The sequence below is a fragment of the Cupressus sempervirens genome, chromosome 3 (genome assembly GCF_028749045.1).
Source record: "Cupressus sempervirens isolate cs-2001-9-10 chromosome 3, ASM2874904v1, whole genome shotgun sequence".
In the NCBI taxonomy this organism is placed as follows: Eukaryota; Viridiplantae; Streptophyta; class Pinopsida; order Cupressales; family Cupressaceae; genus Cupressus; species Cupressus sempervirens.
In genome coordinates, this window is record NC_143120.1 from 49,771,500 (window position 1) to 49,789,503 (window position 18,004).

The 18,004-nt window shown below is 33.6% G+C and overlaps 1 protein-coding gene across 5 annotated transcripts in view; it reads left to right on the plus strand.

The window, feature by feature from the left end:
- Window positions 1-18,004, plus strand: part of LOC149564735 (protein VERNALIZATION 1-like) — a 306,073-nt gene that overhangs the window by 115,602 nt on the left and 172,467 nt on the right. For 4 of the 5 annotated variants that reach the window (XR_016361908.1, XM_089818292.1, XM_089818293.1 and 1 more), the window contains exon 2: window positions 16,113-16,191. The exons of the other annotated variant lie outside the window; for it this stretch is intronic. Coding sequence is in view for 3 of the 4 variants with exons in the window: in XM_089818292.1 (XP_089674418.1) it covers window positions 16,113-16,191 (79 nt within the window). In the remaining variant the exon portion in view is untranslated. The remainder of the gene's footprint in view (window positions 1-16,112; window positions 16,192-18,004) is intronic. 5 annotated transcript variants of the gene reach the window in all.

The following is an 18,004-nucleotide window of genomic DNA, read 5'->3' on the forward strand; positions in this document are numbered from 1 at the left end:
TGGTCTGTAGCACTCGAACGATGCAATCTCTACATCATGTACTCTAAAGTAGGTAGCGGCATAACCCCAACCATACCTCTCAAGTACTGAAATGTATCTTTAGGTAAGGGGTTTGTAAAGATACATGCAATCTGATTTTTAGTACTGACATAGTCCAATCTGATCTCTTTCTTTGTTGCCTTCTCTTGAAAAACACGATGCTTAATATGTATATGCTTAGTCATAGAATGCAATGCAAGATTTTTAGACACATATTGTATTTGTGGTATCACACTATATGATAACATATTCTAAAAATCATATCCCAATTTCCTTCAACATTTGCTTCATCTACGTAACTTGATTACAATTATTTAGTGTTACTACTTATTCTACGTCAGCTGTACTTTGTGAAATACAATCTTGTTTCTTATTGAGACAAGAAACCAATCTTCCTCCAAGAAATAATTCTCCACCACTGGTGCTTTTTTTGTCATCCATACTGCCTTCCCAATAAAGGTCAATCTAAGCATATAAAGTGAAATCAATTGATCTGTCATACCATATTCCATAATCAAATGTTCCCTTTAGATATCTAAATATCCTCTTTATTGTTGCATAATGATACTCCTTACCACCATCTTGAAATCTATCTATAATCCCAACAACATTTGTTATATCTGGTCTAGTGTGAGTCCAATATTGTAAACCTCCAATCATGGATCTATACTTCTTCTGCTATACTCTTAAGTGTCTCATCTTTGCTAGAGAACTTGTGACTAGTCATCATTGGTATACCAATAGGTTTACAACTTTCCAAGACAAATATTTTCAATAAGGCTTTCAAATACTTTGCTTGTGAAATGAAAATGCCATGACTATTTTTCATAATATGCAAACCTAAAAAGAACTTTATCTCTCCTATAATACTCATTTCAAACTCATTCTTCATTTCTTCAGCAAACTTATCACTTGCTTCAACATTGCCTCCAAATATTATGTCATCAACAAATATTACTATTATAAGAAAACCATTCTCAATTTATTTCAAGTACAAGTTTCTATCTATTGTACCTTTAGCAAGTCCAAGCTTTACCAAATACTTGTCCAACCTTGCATACTAGGTTCTAGGTGCTTGCTTCAGACCATATAGAGTTTTCTTCAGTCTGCATACCATATTTTTCTTCTTCTGTCAGATGGAAACCTTCTAGATACTCAATGTATACATTTTCTTTAAGTTCTCCATTCAGAAAGGCTGATTTAACATCCATCTGATACACGTTAAACTTCTTGTTTTATGTATAAGTTAAGAAAAAATTTTCCACTTCCATTTTGGCTATAGGGGCATGTGTCTCTTCATTATCTATTCCGTCTTTCTATGAATATCCTTTGCATACAAGTCTATCCTATTTCCTTAAAACTTCTCTTTGTTCATTCATCTTGTTTCTGAATACCCATTTGGTTCCAATAATATTCTTATCTTTTGCTCTTGGAACTAATTCCCATGTATCATTCTTTACAATCTAGTTTAATTCTTCCTTCATTGCTTGAATCAAAAGATCTTTACATGCCTCATCTATACTCTTAGGTTCAACTTGAGAAATCAAATATAATTCAATATTAATTCTATTTCTTGTTGTCACTTATTTATCTTTGCTTCCAGTTATTTGCTCTAGAGGGTGATTCTTTGTTAGGTTCTTGTGATTCTTTTCTCAACAAATCACACATCATTCTGTAGATCATTGTTAGTCTTAAAGAAAAATTCCACTTTCTCTCTAAAATTCTAGGATTGTCTATACAACTCTTCACACATGTGACTTAAAGAGATGTGCAATTACTGACATCATCATCAAACTATCCTCTACTAGTGTGTATCTTTGCATCTCCATATTATATCTTTTTTAGAAGATATAATATGACCATCAGCAGCCACTTTACATTTCTTTGTTTATACACTTACTCTTTGTAAATCATGTATAACTTTTGTATCTTTACAAATTAGGTTACACACACTTAACATCGTTATCAAGACATTGTGTATAATACGTCTTTGACTTTGCATCATTTGAATATCAAACCTCTTTCTATAAGATGATGATCTTTCTCTGCTACTCTGCTAGTCTTTAGAGAATTAATGCTATGTCGACATCAATGACAAACATAGTCATGAATGGAACATATCAATGCTGTCCCATGTTCTCCAATGCTTTAGATACTCCCCCAAAGGAATACCATCAGAATTCATGCTAACATGATGTTACTCAAGAATCAATCTAAAAGTTTACAAATCCAAATAAAAGGTAAAAAAATAACTCACATAAAATAATAAGAAAGTTTCATTGGTCCTCCTTATTAATATTTACCATTTTTTTTAGAATTAATTACTAAGTACAATGGGATTACGATATTAATCAGTCTATTTCCAAAGACCTACTTTGTAATCACTATACATTATAAAGGAAAACTATTAACTAAGTGTAAGTTATATTTATATGGAGTGATGACCATAGCTATGTGTTAACATCATAATGTTTTTGACACCTGAGTGCCAACACACTTAAACATATTCCACATTGGATGCCGAGTACATCATGCATGCCGAGTGATCTTCATGTGTTGAGTAGTTTTTAGATGCCGAGTGAAGATCAGATGCCGAGTGAAGATCAAGTGCTGAGTGTTAATAAGTGTCGAGTGTTAACAAGTGCCGAGTAACATGAGGTGTTGAGTAATACAATTTTGTTAAGGTGCCGAGCTATCCAGGAAATAGTTTGTGCCGAGCATCAGCAATACTTCAGGAGACGAGTAACTTAGTGTATCAGAATAAGAGTTTGTAATTGCACAAACTATGATGCAAACCATTTTTACAGCCAACATAAGGTAAATCTCGAAGGATTTAATGATGAGATTGAATCTTTTATTTTCCCTATGCAATTTACATGCAGCCAATAAGAAAAATGCTAAAGGCATGCAACCAATCAGAAAAAGATAAGTATTGAGCAGAAAATGAGGATTGAATATGGATCGTAGATCCATACCTAACCCTAAATCTTCAAATATCTTTATAAGGAAGACAAAATTTCATTGTAAAGTGTAAGAGACAAGAGGTGTGAAAAGACATACAAGGGTTCGTAAAGAATTTTATTTTCAAAAGTGAGGATTATCAGATCACGAAAGGATTCAGATCAGAGAAAGTAGAACAAGTGCCTGCAATCAACAATCAAGGATTGTAATCAGTTAGGTTTATTGTACCTAATACTCTCTAGCAATTGTATTAGAATGAAAAATTCTATGGTAATAGGTTAGTTTAATAGCTATTTCGATAAATCCTTTAACTGGGTGATGAAATCTTTTAACAGGGTAACACTTCATGTTAAGTGTTTGAAATCCTCTAACTAGGTCACTATTGACACAGTGTAAAGCCTTTAATAGGGCAAACCATCAGAAGTGGTTGAACAATATTGCTGCAGTAATTTTTGTGGGTATCATCTCCAACCAGTTTTACCTTCTTATTGCTGCAGGATTTCTGGGTTACCAAATTCCAGTGTTAAGTGTTATTGATGCATGTGTTTTGTTACATGTTTATTTGATGTATTTACATACATGCAATTTACTTTCAGTTAAAAGTTTTATTGGCTAAAGTATGATACTTATGATTCCCCCCCCCCCCCCTCATAAGTACTCTTTCCATATTTGAATATTCCAACAATTGGTATCAGAGCAAATCCAGGTTCTCACAAGGAAAAGCCTAACAGCTTGGAGGAAAAGATCTAAAAGATGGAAGCCTTCAAACTTGGAAAGATCATTGAAAATCAGGTGATAGATGTGCAACTTGCTTTTCATAGCTTGGAGGAATTCAGAAATAAGTTGAGAAACTCATTAAAAAAGAGGAAGGATCTAGCCATAGCTGAAAATGATATACACTACAAGGAGATTGATACCACCAACATATTTTCCAGTGGAGACACTAAAGAGTTTGATACAGAAATAGAAGAACTGATGGAGAAAAATAAAATTCAAGCAGATGAGATAAGATCTCTCAAGATGGAACATGAATCATAGGCCATAATGATATGTGAAATTAGTAAACACAAGAAAAGAGCAGTTGAAGACAAAGTGATGTTGGAAAATGATAAAAGAAATCTTGCAAACAGACTTGAAGAAAAATGTACTGATCTGACAAGGATCTCAAACATGCAGATGGATACACTTGCTCAAATGATGAACCTTCATCATGAACTCAATGTAAAAGATATTGAGATCTCCACCTTGAAGATGTAGAATGAACAAATGCAGAATGAATTGAATAGAGAAAAAGAGGTAGCAGAAAATCTCAATAAATCAAGTGAAGCCATCAAGTATTTTGAATAGTTGCTGAAATCACCAAAATCTGCCCATGATACATCAGGACTAGGATAGAATAGCAATGAAGTTGGAGAATCATCAAAGAGTGCTGAACAAAAAAGTGATAAAGGTAAGAATTCAAAACCCACTTGTCATTTCTGTAATAAGAAGGGACATACAGCTAATGTGTGTAGGAGTAGAAGATTCAATCAATCAAACATACTCAAAAGTTTCTGTCACAAGTGCAACATGCAAAGACATATGACACAAAATTGTAGATCGAATGTCACAAGGACTCAAAAATTTGATGGACATTGTTATAATTGCAAAAAGTATGGACATAGGGTATTTGAATGCAGATCAAAACCTACGTGGACATCAAATCAACCAGAAAAAACAAAAGGGAATGGAAGTCATTATCATTGGGACTATAACACCAAGAACAATTGTCACTATTGTCAAGAATATGGACATATACCACAGAACTGTATAAGAACACATTTCAAGGGAAACTGCAAAAGATGGTTGAATTAAACTACATGATTCAGTTGTTTGAAGACTGGTCATATTAGCAGAAACTGTACTACAAGATCAAAGGCACCCAAGATTGAAGATAACAAAGGAAAACAAAAGATTGACATTGAAAAGATAAGAGGGCAAATGAATAAGACTTGGAAAAAGAAGGAAGAGTGCAACACATCAAGTGGAGGGATCACTTCAGCCAATGGGTCAAGTGATCATACTTCATCAAACTAAGCACAAAGAAAAAAGGTACATAGGACTGATATACAAGACTATATCATACATCAGTCCCAAGACAAAGAAGCTAAGCAAAGTATAAATCTACATGAAACAAGATGTCAAGATAAAAACTAAATGTTGATGCCGAACTGCCTTTGGATGCTGAGTTAAAACAGATGTCGAGCTCCCAATAGTGACCTAGCTAATAACTAATGTCGAGTTGGATAACTCCAATGGAAGCCGAGTAAAAGGGAAATAATGGAAGCCGAGTTAGGTCAAAAATTCTTTGGAAGCCGAGTTGGCAGTTGAGCATTCAATGCGATGAAATTAGGGTATATTATCACGATTTCAATTAGTTTTCTGCATCGCGATCAAGAAGCAAAGGAGAAGAAAGAGAGCTGAGCGACTTCATAGCAAGAATCCAGTATTTCAAGTAGATTGCAACCTCATTCAACACGTTTTTCGTTGATCTAAATTTATTTTCATTTGTGCCGAGCTACGTAGTTTTATACCCATTTGTTGTATAAACCCTAGTTCGCAAAATGGCATCAAGTTCAAAGAAAGTCGAGGAGAAAAAGTCTTTTGAAGTCCAGTTAGTTTCAAATGAAGTGAAGCAATTTGATTTCCGCCCTATTCCAGATGTTGCTTACAAAAATGACCCAGTCGGAGCTCTCTCCCACATTCCCCCAAAAGTTGTAATGGTTCAAGATGTGAGAAAATGTTACAATTGCAAGATAGGAGCTCTAGGAGATATGGAAATTAGACAAGCTTATGATAAACTATGTGTAGATGGAGCATTGAAAGAAGAATTTAAAATCGTTGAAAGAAAGGGTTTGACCCGAGTTTTAAGTTTTCCCACTGTATTCAAAACTGAATGGATTAGACTTGTATTGAGCAGAATCCATGGTGGAAACTTGTGGTTAGAAGAAATGCCCATCAAATTGATAGAGGAAATTATACATAGAGTAACAGGGTACCCAACCCTAGATTGGTACAAGACCCTAAGGAGTGAATCAAAGGAGGTCATTGAAAGGAATACTGGTGCACAATGGAACAAAAGAGGAATGACAATTCATACTATAAAGGATCCTCTAGTTGAGTTTGCTGTTAGAGTTATTGCTCACAAATTCTATCAATCCAGTAGACTCAACAGTGTACCATGCATTGCAGTAGATGTAGGTTACAAATTGGTGAAAAAGGATCATACTTATGATCTTGCAGAACTGCAACTGCAACAGATCAATGAAAACCTAGCTGCCATAAGAAGAACAAAGGGCACACAATGCAAATTTAGAGCAATCATAGTTTGCATATTCTTTTATGTACAGAATGAATTTCCTTCTTTTGGTAAAATAGCATGGAGGAATGACAGAACCATCATTGCACAAATTAATGAATATATAGAGCAAATGGGAGAAAATTTTGATACTTTGATGACAAGCTATTTTGAAGATTTCAAGAAAGCCATGAAGCAAAGGTCAAGGATACTAGCTTCATTAGTGGAAAAGCATACTAATGATATATGTTTCTTAGTTGACATTGATTTTACTTACATTCGAGCAGTAATACCAAGAGTAAGATGGCTAAGGCCATTTAGATACGAAATCAATATTGATGAGGCATCAACAGCAATAACTGCATTATTGGCAGAAGAAGCAGATAAAAATTCACCACATTTTGGCACTTATGATGTGGTAAGATCAAAAATAAACATGGAATTAAAAACTACTTCTACATTGAAGAAGAAAGATAAATTAATCAAGAAGATCAAGAAGAAGTTTGGCAAAGAAATTGAGGCTGAGGTAGAAGAAGAAGAAGATGAAAGTGAGGATGAAGATGAGCAGGAACAAGGGCAAATGGAACTAACTCAAGGTCTTGGAGAAGACAAGGAGGAAGGTACAGAGGAAGAAGAAGCCAAGGAAGCACGAATTGAAGCCAAGCCAAAGAAGAGAAAGGCAACAGAACAGCCTTCAGCCAAGTCTAGATCGAAGAAAGCTGCTACTCCATCACCTCAAAAGCCAATAACACGAGCATCAACAAGAGCCTCTACTCAAAAGGCTAAAGAGGAAATTACCAAGAAGAAACAAGTCAAGGAATCATAGGAAGAGCCGAGGAAAAGAAGAAGATATGTGGCTCAACCTGACACTGATGACGAAGAACAAACGGAAAAGGTAAGCAATTCATCAGTTGATACCCTATGTAAAAAGATTGCAAATGGTGACTTGAATAATTTAAATAAAGTTGATTTTAGTAAATTTAATAAAGAAGAACAAAATAAAATAGAAGAAACAGTGTATGGAATGATGACACAGTTCAAGTACACTCCACTTGAACTATATGGTCAATTGCCAAAGGAGCTATCAAAAATTGTAGAAGATAGATGGCATTTTTGCTTAAAAATGGAGAAGGAGATGAGGGAATCAACCCTAGCCAGTGTATTGCCGGATTTGACCAGAGAACAAGTCAGCAAAGCAGTCAAAAGGGATAATAATAGGTTTACACCCAAATATAGGGCATTCTTTATACTTCAAAACAGAATGGAAGAGATTGTTCAAAGAACAATGAAATCGTGGAATAATTTGTATAAAAAGATTGAAGATTTTCTTGAAGAAGAATACAAGGAAGAAGCAGCTATACCAATAGAGGAGAGGAGAAAAAGGAAAGAAGAAGAAGAAAAGAGAAGAGAACAAGAGAGGAAAGAAGAAGAAGAAAAGAAAAGAGAAGAAGAAAAGAAAGATGGAGAGGAGGAAGAGACACAAAAACAAGATACAATGGCAACAGCTGAGCCAGAAGAGCAACCAGATTAGAGTGTGCAAGACACACAATTGCCACCCCCTAGCCCTCCACAAGCATCCATCTCATCTGCAGATAAAATAACAATTACTGAATCTCCTGATACTTCTTGTCAGAATATCAATCCACTAACTATAGAAGATTTGAAAAGAATTCTTGACCAATCAACACAACAAGCAATATTATGTGCAGATTCAGTATTGGTCAATATAGATGAGTTACAAAAACTAGTAGAAAGTACAGGTAAAGATAAGGTGAATACACAAGAACCACCTTCTATCATAACTACTAGTAGTCAATTTGAAATACCAACAAGTATAATTGATGCTGCAAGACAAAAGCAAAGTGCAGCTATAGAAAAAGGAAAAGAACAAACAGGACAGACTATTACATCTGATCCTACAACACAAATACAAAGTGCACTTCCATAGGTAACAATAATTGATCATGGTAGACAGAAGGAGGAGGAAATAGTAAAAACCCCTAAGGAACAAGAGGCAATTCAAACATTAATAAATTTGCCTACCTCGGGAACTCCTTCACACCAGCCATTGCAGATTTTAGTACCATCATCCAATACTACCAGAGTTGCAAGGGTACTTCACTATGGATACCCTGAATTAGATGAAGAGGTAGTCATACCGAGCTATGACTCAAAATCAATAACCATTGATCAAATAAATGAGGTCCAGGATGCACTAAATAGAAGGAAAAGACAGGAAATACTTAGGAAAGAGTATAAAAATAAGCAAACACTTTATGAGATCAAGGACATCTTTATGGATGCCTTCAGTTTGCAATCACCGAATGAGTCAAAGCATATCACAGAGCAACTAACAGATATTGTTGACCAGGTGACAAATGAAGACCTAGAAACCAATGCAAAACTTATGGAATGGTCAAAAAGAAAATTTTAAGGGAAAGTGAATGAGAAAATATCAAGACAAATCACACTTTCACAAGTAGAATAGGAAAAGCTTATTGATAAGGTGAAGAAGGTACTTGAGAATATATTCTCACTGTACAAAAAGTTGTTTGATTTTTCATACTTCACACAAGAAACAAGCCAACAGATACTGAGCTTGGAAAGAAATCTAAACATTTCAAGCATGCAACTACCGAGTGATCTAGCTCAAAGTGAGAAGCATTTTGCTCAATCGCTTCACACTCACAAAGAAATAGCTGTCTTAACAGTAGATGAGGCTAATATTAAGGCCAAAGTAATACAAATCCAGTCCTCCATTACCCCACATTTAGAGATACTCCATAAAGAGCAAGTATATGCTGAAAATGTACTCAAGAAAGATCCAAATCTTTCTACATTAGATGGACTTATTCAACTTGCTGCCGAGACTGCTATCCAGCATAAGTCACTAGAAATTGCTTTGAATAATTGGGATGCAGCTCTCAGAATGATTATGGAGGTAAATAGCACATTTTTGGCTAAATATGGTCTTAACCCTTAAACATTCTTTGACATAAGTGTCAAAAAGGGGGAGATATAGATTGTAAAGGGGGAGTATACAGATTAATAAGGGGAGAACAGATACAAAAGAGGAGCATTGATATACAGATAAGGCACAATCAACTCAGGGGGAGTTACAAAATTTTTGAGGTATATATTGTAAGTCATAAATTTTGATCAAAGTTTTCAATATGTACATACCAATCAGATTAGTAAATGTACTTATAACATCAGTTAAGTGTTTTCGTCACTCATTTCGAAGGGGGAGATTGTTAACATCATAATTTTTTTGACACTTGAGTGCCAACACACTTAAACATATTCCACACTGGATGCCGAGTACATCATGCATGCCGAGTGATCTTCATGTGCCAAGTAGTTTTCAGATGCCGAGTGAAGATCAGATGCCGAGTGAAGATCAAGTGCCGAGTAACATGAGGTGCAGAGTAATACAATTTTGTTAAAGTGCCGAGCTATCCAGGAAATAGTTTGTGCCGAGCATCAACAATACTTCAGGAGCCGAGTAACTCAGTATATCAACATAAGAGTTTGTAATTGCACAAACTATGATGCAAACAGTTTTTACAGCCAACATAAGGTAAATCTCGAAGGATTTAATGATGAGATTGAATCTTTTATTTTCCCTATGCAATTTGCATGCAGCCAATAAGAAAAATGCTAAAGGCATGCAACCAATCAGCAAAAGACAAGTATTGAGCAAAAAATGAGGATTGAATATGGATCGTAGATCCATACCTAACCCTAAATCTTCAAATGTCTTTATAAGTAAGACGAAACTTCATTGTAAAGTGTAAGAGACAAGAGGTGTGAAAAGACATACAAGGGTTTGTAAGGAATTTTATTTTCAGAAGTGAGGATTATCAGATCACGAAAGGATTCAGATCAGAGAAAGCAGAACAAGTGCCTACAATCAGCAATCAAGGATTGTAATCAGTCAGGTTTATTGTACCTAATACTCTTTAGCAATTGTATTAGAATGAAAAATCCTATGGTAATAGGTTATTTTAACAGCTATTTCGATAAATCCTTTAACTAGGTGATGAAATCCTTTAACAGGGTAACACTTCATGTTAAGTGTTTGAAATCCTCTAACCAGGTCACTATTAACGTAGTGTAAAGCCTTTAACAGGGCAAACCATCAGAAGTGGTTGAACAATATTGTTGCAGTAATTTTTGTGGGTATCATCCCCACCCCAGTTTTACCTTCTTATTCCTAGAGGGTTTCTGGGTTACCAAATTTGAGTGTTAAGTGTTATTGATGCATGTGATTTGTTACATGTTTATTTGATGTATTTACATACATGGAATTTACTTTCAGTTAAAATTTTTATTGGCTAAAGTATGATACTTATGATTCACCCCCCCCCCCCCCCCCCCCCCCGCCCCCTCATAAGTACTCTTTCCATATTTGAATATTCCAACACTATGTACATTCTTTCATAAGAATTCCTAATTTGTATTTTTACGAATGTTTTTTGGTCATTTAGCCAATGCAAAGATGTTTTTGTTTGGTAGGGTTACACAAAACTTGTATTAACTCATTTATCATAATGGCCATAAAGGAGTTTCTAACGAAACCTTGTTATTAAGGATTAATTTTTATATTAAGATGAAAAAAATGTTATTAATCTTTAAACATTTTATGGATAAATACTAGTGTTGATCAACTAATCAATGAATGTTTCTAAAATTACAAGATTTCATTTTCCTTAGGTTAGAAACTACATCACTATCTTGGATCTGATTATATGGCTCATTCTTTTGGGAATCAATAGATTCAATCTCCTTTTTCAACTTCTAAATGTAAGATTTCACTTTTTGTATTTGTTTTTCAAACTGTCTATTTCTTTGATGATCACATCAAGTTCCTCAAGAGCTTCCTCTAGGTTCTTCTATAATTGATCCAAATCCATAGTGATCTTACTCAAGCTTTTAGATGTTCTTTGAGTAACTGTGATCTGATACCAATTGTTAGAAATATGAAATACTGAGAGTGGGGTGAATCATTATTTCACAAACTTTTGCCCAATTATTAATATGCTTAACAATCTTTAAATACGCACATGTGATTAAAGTAAAAATTAAATATAGTAATAACATAATGAAACTCATAACAGTATTATTTGCTAACGAAGGAAATCCTAGCTAAGGGAAAACACTTAGTGAGGATGGTACCCACCAAATAATCCACTAATCAAAAGTAATTTGGGAAAAATATTGATCTTGTTAGGAGTCTATGACATACGTTAGTGTCCAATACCTTGTTAGAGTACCAATTCTTATTATAAGCCTCAACTTTGTTAGGAGTTGGTATTAAAATTACAAAGGTGTGAAAGATGAGTTCACAACTCAAAAATGTAATTATAACAATATATATTCTTTTGTTCGTCAGCAATGGTTTAGTACCCTTAAAAATCATGTTTGAGTCCTCCTTAGAGTCAACATCATATAGTTTATTTATCATAGAGATCCTCATATTTATATCTTCTTTTAGTACTCTCTTCTTTCTATTTATAAGCCTATTATATAGATCTTTTGGTATCATATTCTATATATTGTCAAATTTCTTATTGGTCAAAATCATCTTTCTCACTATGGCTTTTTCGAGCTGCCTTCTATCCATATTATTGCACAAGTTGTAATACTTATTTAATTTAATAAAATTATCATCATTTATTAACTACATTTTAAGGTTCTCTAACTTTGGTTTCCATGCTCTTTTTCTAGCTGCAATTTTGTCTTCCTGCACATCTTGCACTAGTGGTCTATCTCCAACTTCATCCTCAGAAGTCTATGAATCATGTACTGGCATCATTTTTCTTCTCTTGCCTGGTCCATTGGTGGTCCACTTGACCCTTTTCTTGGTTGATGGTGCAAGTTCTTGCTTCACCTTCAAGAATCTCTCCGATTTTCTTTACATTGTAGGTGCTTCCACCTCTGGATGCTTCTTTGATTGATCACTTTTGGTTCTCACAAGTTACACTTGCACAACTATTTCATAAGGTGCAATGGGGGTCTGTGCATTCCATTGTCACACCTTTTGAAGGTCCCGATAGAGCAATAGGAGTTGCTGCAATCACTTCAAATTATCCACTTGCTCTCATCTCTATTGCAATTCCTTTGACCTCATTAAACTCTTCTCTTGTCCTTCTTGATTCGTTAAGGATAGAATCAAAAAATTTCTCTACTTTCTTCTTGCTCTCCTTGCTATGTAGTTTTGACTGAACTACTCTCATTATCTACTCATATGTTCTCCATCTAGGGCACTCTGTGTCATTTTCTAACTGGAGTATGATCTACAGATACCCTTCTATGAGCTTTGTGCTCATCTCATATCCCATAGGTTCTATGAACTTTTCCCTTGGTACCACGAATTCCATACAAGTGTTATCTATTTCCACCATGAAGTATATTTCATCCTTATATTTCTCCACCTTTGAGGGAGGTATCCTATACCTTTGTTTCATTTTAGTCTGAAAGTTCTTCATCATCCTGTCAATTTCATTATCTCTAACATTTTCTAACTTTTAGCATTGAGTCATCATATTTATTGTGCACTCGTTTCTATCCCAATTTTTCATACCAGGAAACTTCTTTATAGCATAAATGAATAAATGAGTCAACAGGGACTCAAATCTAGAAACTGAACTCCTATTTTTCTTCAACTTTGCAATGTTATCCAACAATTGCAATTTGATAATCTCACATAGATTAACTTTTTATCCTTGTACTACCACCACATAAGCTGCATACAAAAATTAGGCTAGTGTTGAGCTAGCACTTGATCCATGGTTGAACTTGTACCCTAATATCTGGCTTAGTAGCTTTACTCCTTTGTCTTCAATGGAGTCTACCTTCATGTTTCTTCTGTCAAACCTTGTGTTCAAGTTTGTCTCAACCATCTTCTTGGCATTATTCTCATTAACAGGATTATAACCTTCATTACTTAATCTTGTGACCTTATGAATTAGGGCATTATCAATAACAATCTGTGCATCACCCAGCCACAACATATCATCATGTACCTACTCATAATTATTTGGGTCCATTTGTGATTGTCAAATTTCGTATAGAACATATACTTCACTAGATTTAAGTCATCTAGGTGTGCATACTCAGACTTCAAGGTTAGGTCATTGTTACACATTTTTCCCAAATCTTGATGAATATCATCATCATCGATACTTTCTATCTTGCAATGAATATAGCTTCTAACATCCTCAACATGTAGTACATTCTTTGGCACTTGCGAAAACATGCCCAATGGGTCATACAACAGTGACACAAATGGATGCTTCTTGAATACATACCATGGTCTATGACTCATATTATACACATTCTGACTAGCCATCAAAATTATAACTGTAAACACTAAAAATTTGGATTGAAACTCCATAAAATACCTTAAAAACGCAATCTATGGCTTTTGCAACTTTCCACTTCATAACCTTCACTTCGTACTTGAATTCACTATCAAATGACTCTTCAATTTGCTCAAGAATTTCACATGAACAAATGGTACACAAAATCTTGCTTGTGATCCTTAAATCATTTCAAATCACACTATGCATTAAATGTGTATCCACCACAAATTCAAATATTGCCTATGTTTACTAGTAAGCTTGATTTCTCAACTCATGCTCATTGCGATCATAGCTAGACTTGTGCACTTGACCTTAGCCTTCTCTTTATGTCCTTAACCTTCTATTAACTACACAACTTCCAACTCTCTCTCTAAGATCATTTCTGGCCAATTGATATACTGCCTCTGCTAAAACTGCTTAATTCAAGTAGGATGAATCACAAATAATCGATGACATCAATGTATTACCAAGTGCATCAAAATAATGTTCTTCCAAAATTGTATAAGAATTTTCTAGATCCTTAGCTATCACAAAGTCTTCCTTGAATTCATCAACATGTTCCTTAATTGCTTCCTTCTGACTGTTGTTAGTGCCATTATCATTACTTATGTCATTTCTGTTGTTGTTCCTTCTAATATTAGGATTCCTGTTAAAGTTTCTTCTATCCATTTAACAATATCTCACTTTGTTTCCAAATTTATTATGTAGCTTACACACAGATGCATTTCTTCTCTAATTAGTTCCATTCTTATTCTCAAGTGCTCTGCAATTCACTAAACAATAGGATCCTACTAAGGATATTGACCATGTTAGGAGTCTATGAAGTACATATAGAGTCTCAAGTCTTTATTAGAAGATTAGGCCTTGTTAGAAGCCTCAACTTGTTAGGAGTTACTTCAACCCTATTAAGAGTTGGTAGAAAAAATACATTGTATGCAAGAAGAGCCCATTGCCCTAACATGTAATTTACAATTCAATTCTTCACAAGAATAGATATAAATACAATACTTTTCTGTCTACTGTATTTCACACTTTCTTTGATGGTATATCAGATGTAGTTTGCATATCGTCAACTTCAAATTAATCATAGATCATTCATATGTTGCATAATTCATCACATATTGCACTCATCTTTCACACTTATGTTCGCAAAATAAGATCTTTACTTATACCTCACATCCTCATAATTTACTGCTTACTCGGCCTTCATGCTTTCACAAACTTGGCATAATATGAAATAACTTATGGAATAATATCCACATAGTTGGCTCATCTTGAATTAGTAATTATTTTGTCACCAAAATAATTTCTCAAGTCGTACAATTCAATTCTCTGTTATGCTCTATTCTACATTGTTAAATACTTGTACTGGCATTTCAATCATAATTCACACTGTATTTTCCATACACACCTACGCATTGGTACATGTCATCATTACACTATTATAGAGGTTTCCTTAACTATACATAAGTGAACTCTCAATGAGTTGTTTGTATAGGTCACATCATCTCTCTCTACTGTTGGAAACTGTCTGATACTTAGACAATTTTCTACCTCTAAATATATAAATGAAATGTTGAATACATGTTGCCATAAATGACAACACTCAATACATCTATTTGACCATATTTCCAAAACTATTGCCATGGTAGTTTATAAAGTAGTGCAAGTAAAAATAGTGCTAACATAATGAATAAAGTATCCAAAAAGTATCCCCTAGAATCAGACTTTATTTTTCTACATTTATAAATTAGAAAGTGCTTCCCAAAGATGTCTACAATCTAGAAAAGGCTAAAATGTTGGAAATACATATAGAATAGCTCAAACAAGTCTCCCTACACAAATAAAATGTTTCCAATTATCACTCTATGGTTGATTTCAAGATATATTTATTTTCTAAAAACTACAATTGTAAATATAATAATTAGATACTTACATTATATAATCCATTGAAGATGGTTTAACCATTGCATAAGTGATACAAGGGATTGTTGCACTACCTACATAATCAAGATGATAATATTAGGTTTTTGTGATGTGAACACAACATGAATGTATAAAGATAGTGGAGGGAAATTCATGGCTTATTATAATAATTTGACGATATCTATAGCATTAGCACAAATTCATGACTAATAATCTAGTCTATAATTTACATGTCTTATGATATGTGATGTTTCATCTTTTATTATCAAAAAAATATAAAACACAATTCTTGAAAAAGTTGTCATATTTATGTGTGATTTCTCCAGTAATATTTTTGTATATATTTAAAGTAATTATCAAAGAATAATTTTTTAATTGATCATTATGAATTGATAGATTTAAAAATATTTCCAATATATATAATAATTTATTGGAATTTTTTTGTATATGATTTTAATTAATTGATTTTTTTTTATATAAAGCATGAGTAGAATAATGGTGAGATACCAAAAGTTTGGCACTTGGTTGGAACACCAAAAATCATCATCTGAATATTTTGAGGTATTATTGATTTCTTGTTTGAGTTATATGTTTAGTTTTCTGTAGGTGCTAATATGACTATTTTTCGATACAAAATCATATTAAGATCTAGTTACAGATATGTATCGTATTAATTTTTAGTATTACTGAATTATTATTTAAAGTTGCTATATAAGTTCAATTTTTTTTTTTTGCAATTTTTAAATTATTAATAATTAAGATGCTAAATTAGGGAAGATGTGATAGAAGCATGTTATATATTTTTCCAGCATTTGATAATTAAAATAAATTATTAACAAAAATATTTTTGTTTAAAAATGCTTCTATTTACTCTATTACAAATCATTCTATGCTAGAATGAAATTAAATTAGTAGATTATAAGGATCTTATTAGCCTTTATAGATCAATGTTTATAGTATATACACATACCATGCGCTTTTGAGTTATTCAATCTAGATTATTGAAATGTCAAACTCGAAGTCTAGATATTCAAGTTTCTTTTTTGAATGGTAGTTAGAAAAAAAAGGAAGTTCTTGTTTATTTTATCTTAGCATGTAAAACATTCATTACAGTTTTTAGAAGATGAGATGGTTTGTATGCTTAATAATAGTGTTGCGACACTCTTTAAAGGAAGCCAACACGTATAATAACACACACACTCTTTAGAGGAAGCCGATGTGTAGAATAGCACTTTAAAACTCTAAATCCAATAGGAGAGATGATGCATAAAATTATAACAAACCCTTAAATACTATAAATTATATAAGTGATGTAAGACAAGGTAGGTAGCTTGCTTATATTAACCTTATGGTCAAATCATTTTTCAATTAGTTGCTAAACACATAATCATTTGGTTGGTCATATTGCTATTGAGCTTCATAGTGTTAACCAAGCTATTGTAGTGTTAACCGAGCCTCATAGTGTACATTAAGCCATTGTAGGATCAACCAAGAAGAAAGTAATTGTTAACCAAGCAGAACAAAATGACAGTGTCAACCGAGCTATATAGTCTCAACCGAGTTCTCTAGTGTTTACTGAGTCATCAGTGCTAATTGAGTTCATGCCTACTCTTGAGTGATCAATGTGGAATGAGCATTAGTATCAACTAAGTGCTAGAGCTTGTTGACTTGGCTATGTTTCCAAGTGTTAGAATATCACCCAAGTGGTCTCTAGAACTCGAGTTACAGTATTGAGTTGACTTAGTGAAGATTGTTGAATTAGGTATTATAGCCAACAAAGAAGGTAATTATTTGGATTGGTATATATGTAAGATATCTTGTCATATCCAAATGTGAGAGTATAAGTGAGTAACAAGTATGAATAGGAATTGAAGAGTAAAGGCTACAAGCGATATAAGGAAAAGCAGAGTCTTATCTATCACAACAAGGTGATCATTTCTACATCAAAAGAATCTCAATCTACAAGTCGAGTTGCAGAGTACAGATCAACCAGTGGTTCATCCTAAGAGGTACATCAGTCAAATCCTCTAATAAGTTGGACTTATAGTCATATGCTAAATCTCCTAACCAAGTGCATACTTCATTGTATTGTACAAATCCTTTTACAAGGTGGACCTAATAGTCCTTATTTCTCCTAATAGGGCATATCACCAAAAGTGATCATTTGTAAGCCTTGACAAGCCAACTTTATACTACTGTACTAAATCTTGTGGGTATCATCCCCACCCCAGTTTTACTTTCTATTTGGAAGGTTTCTAGGTTACCAAACATTGTGTCAACTGTTATGAATGGTTTATTGCTTTTAGTCTTTCCTGCATGCAATTATATTAGATTAACTCAAAGAGGATTAATTGGTGAATTTTAGTTATAGTTT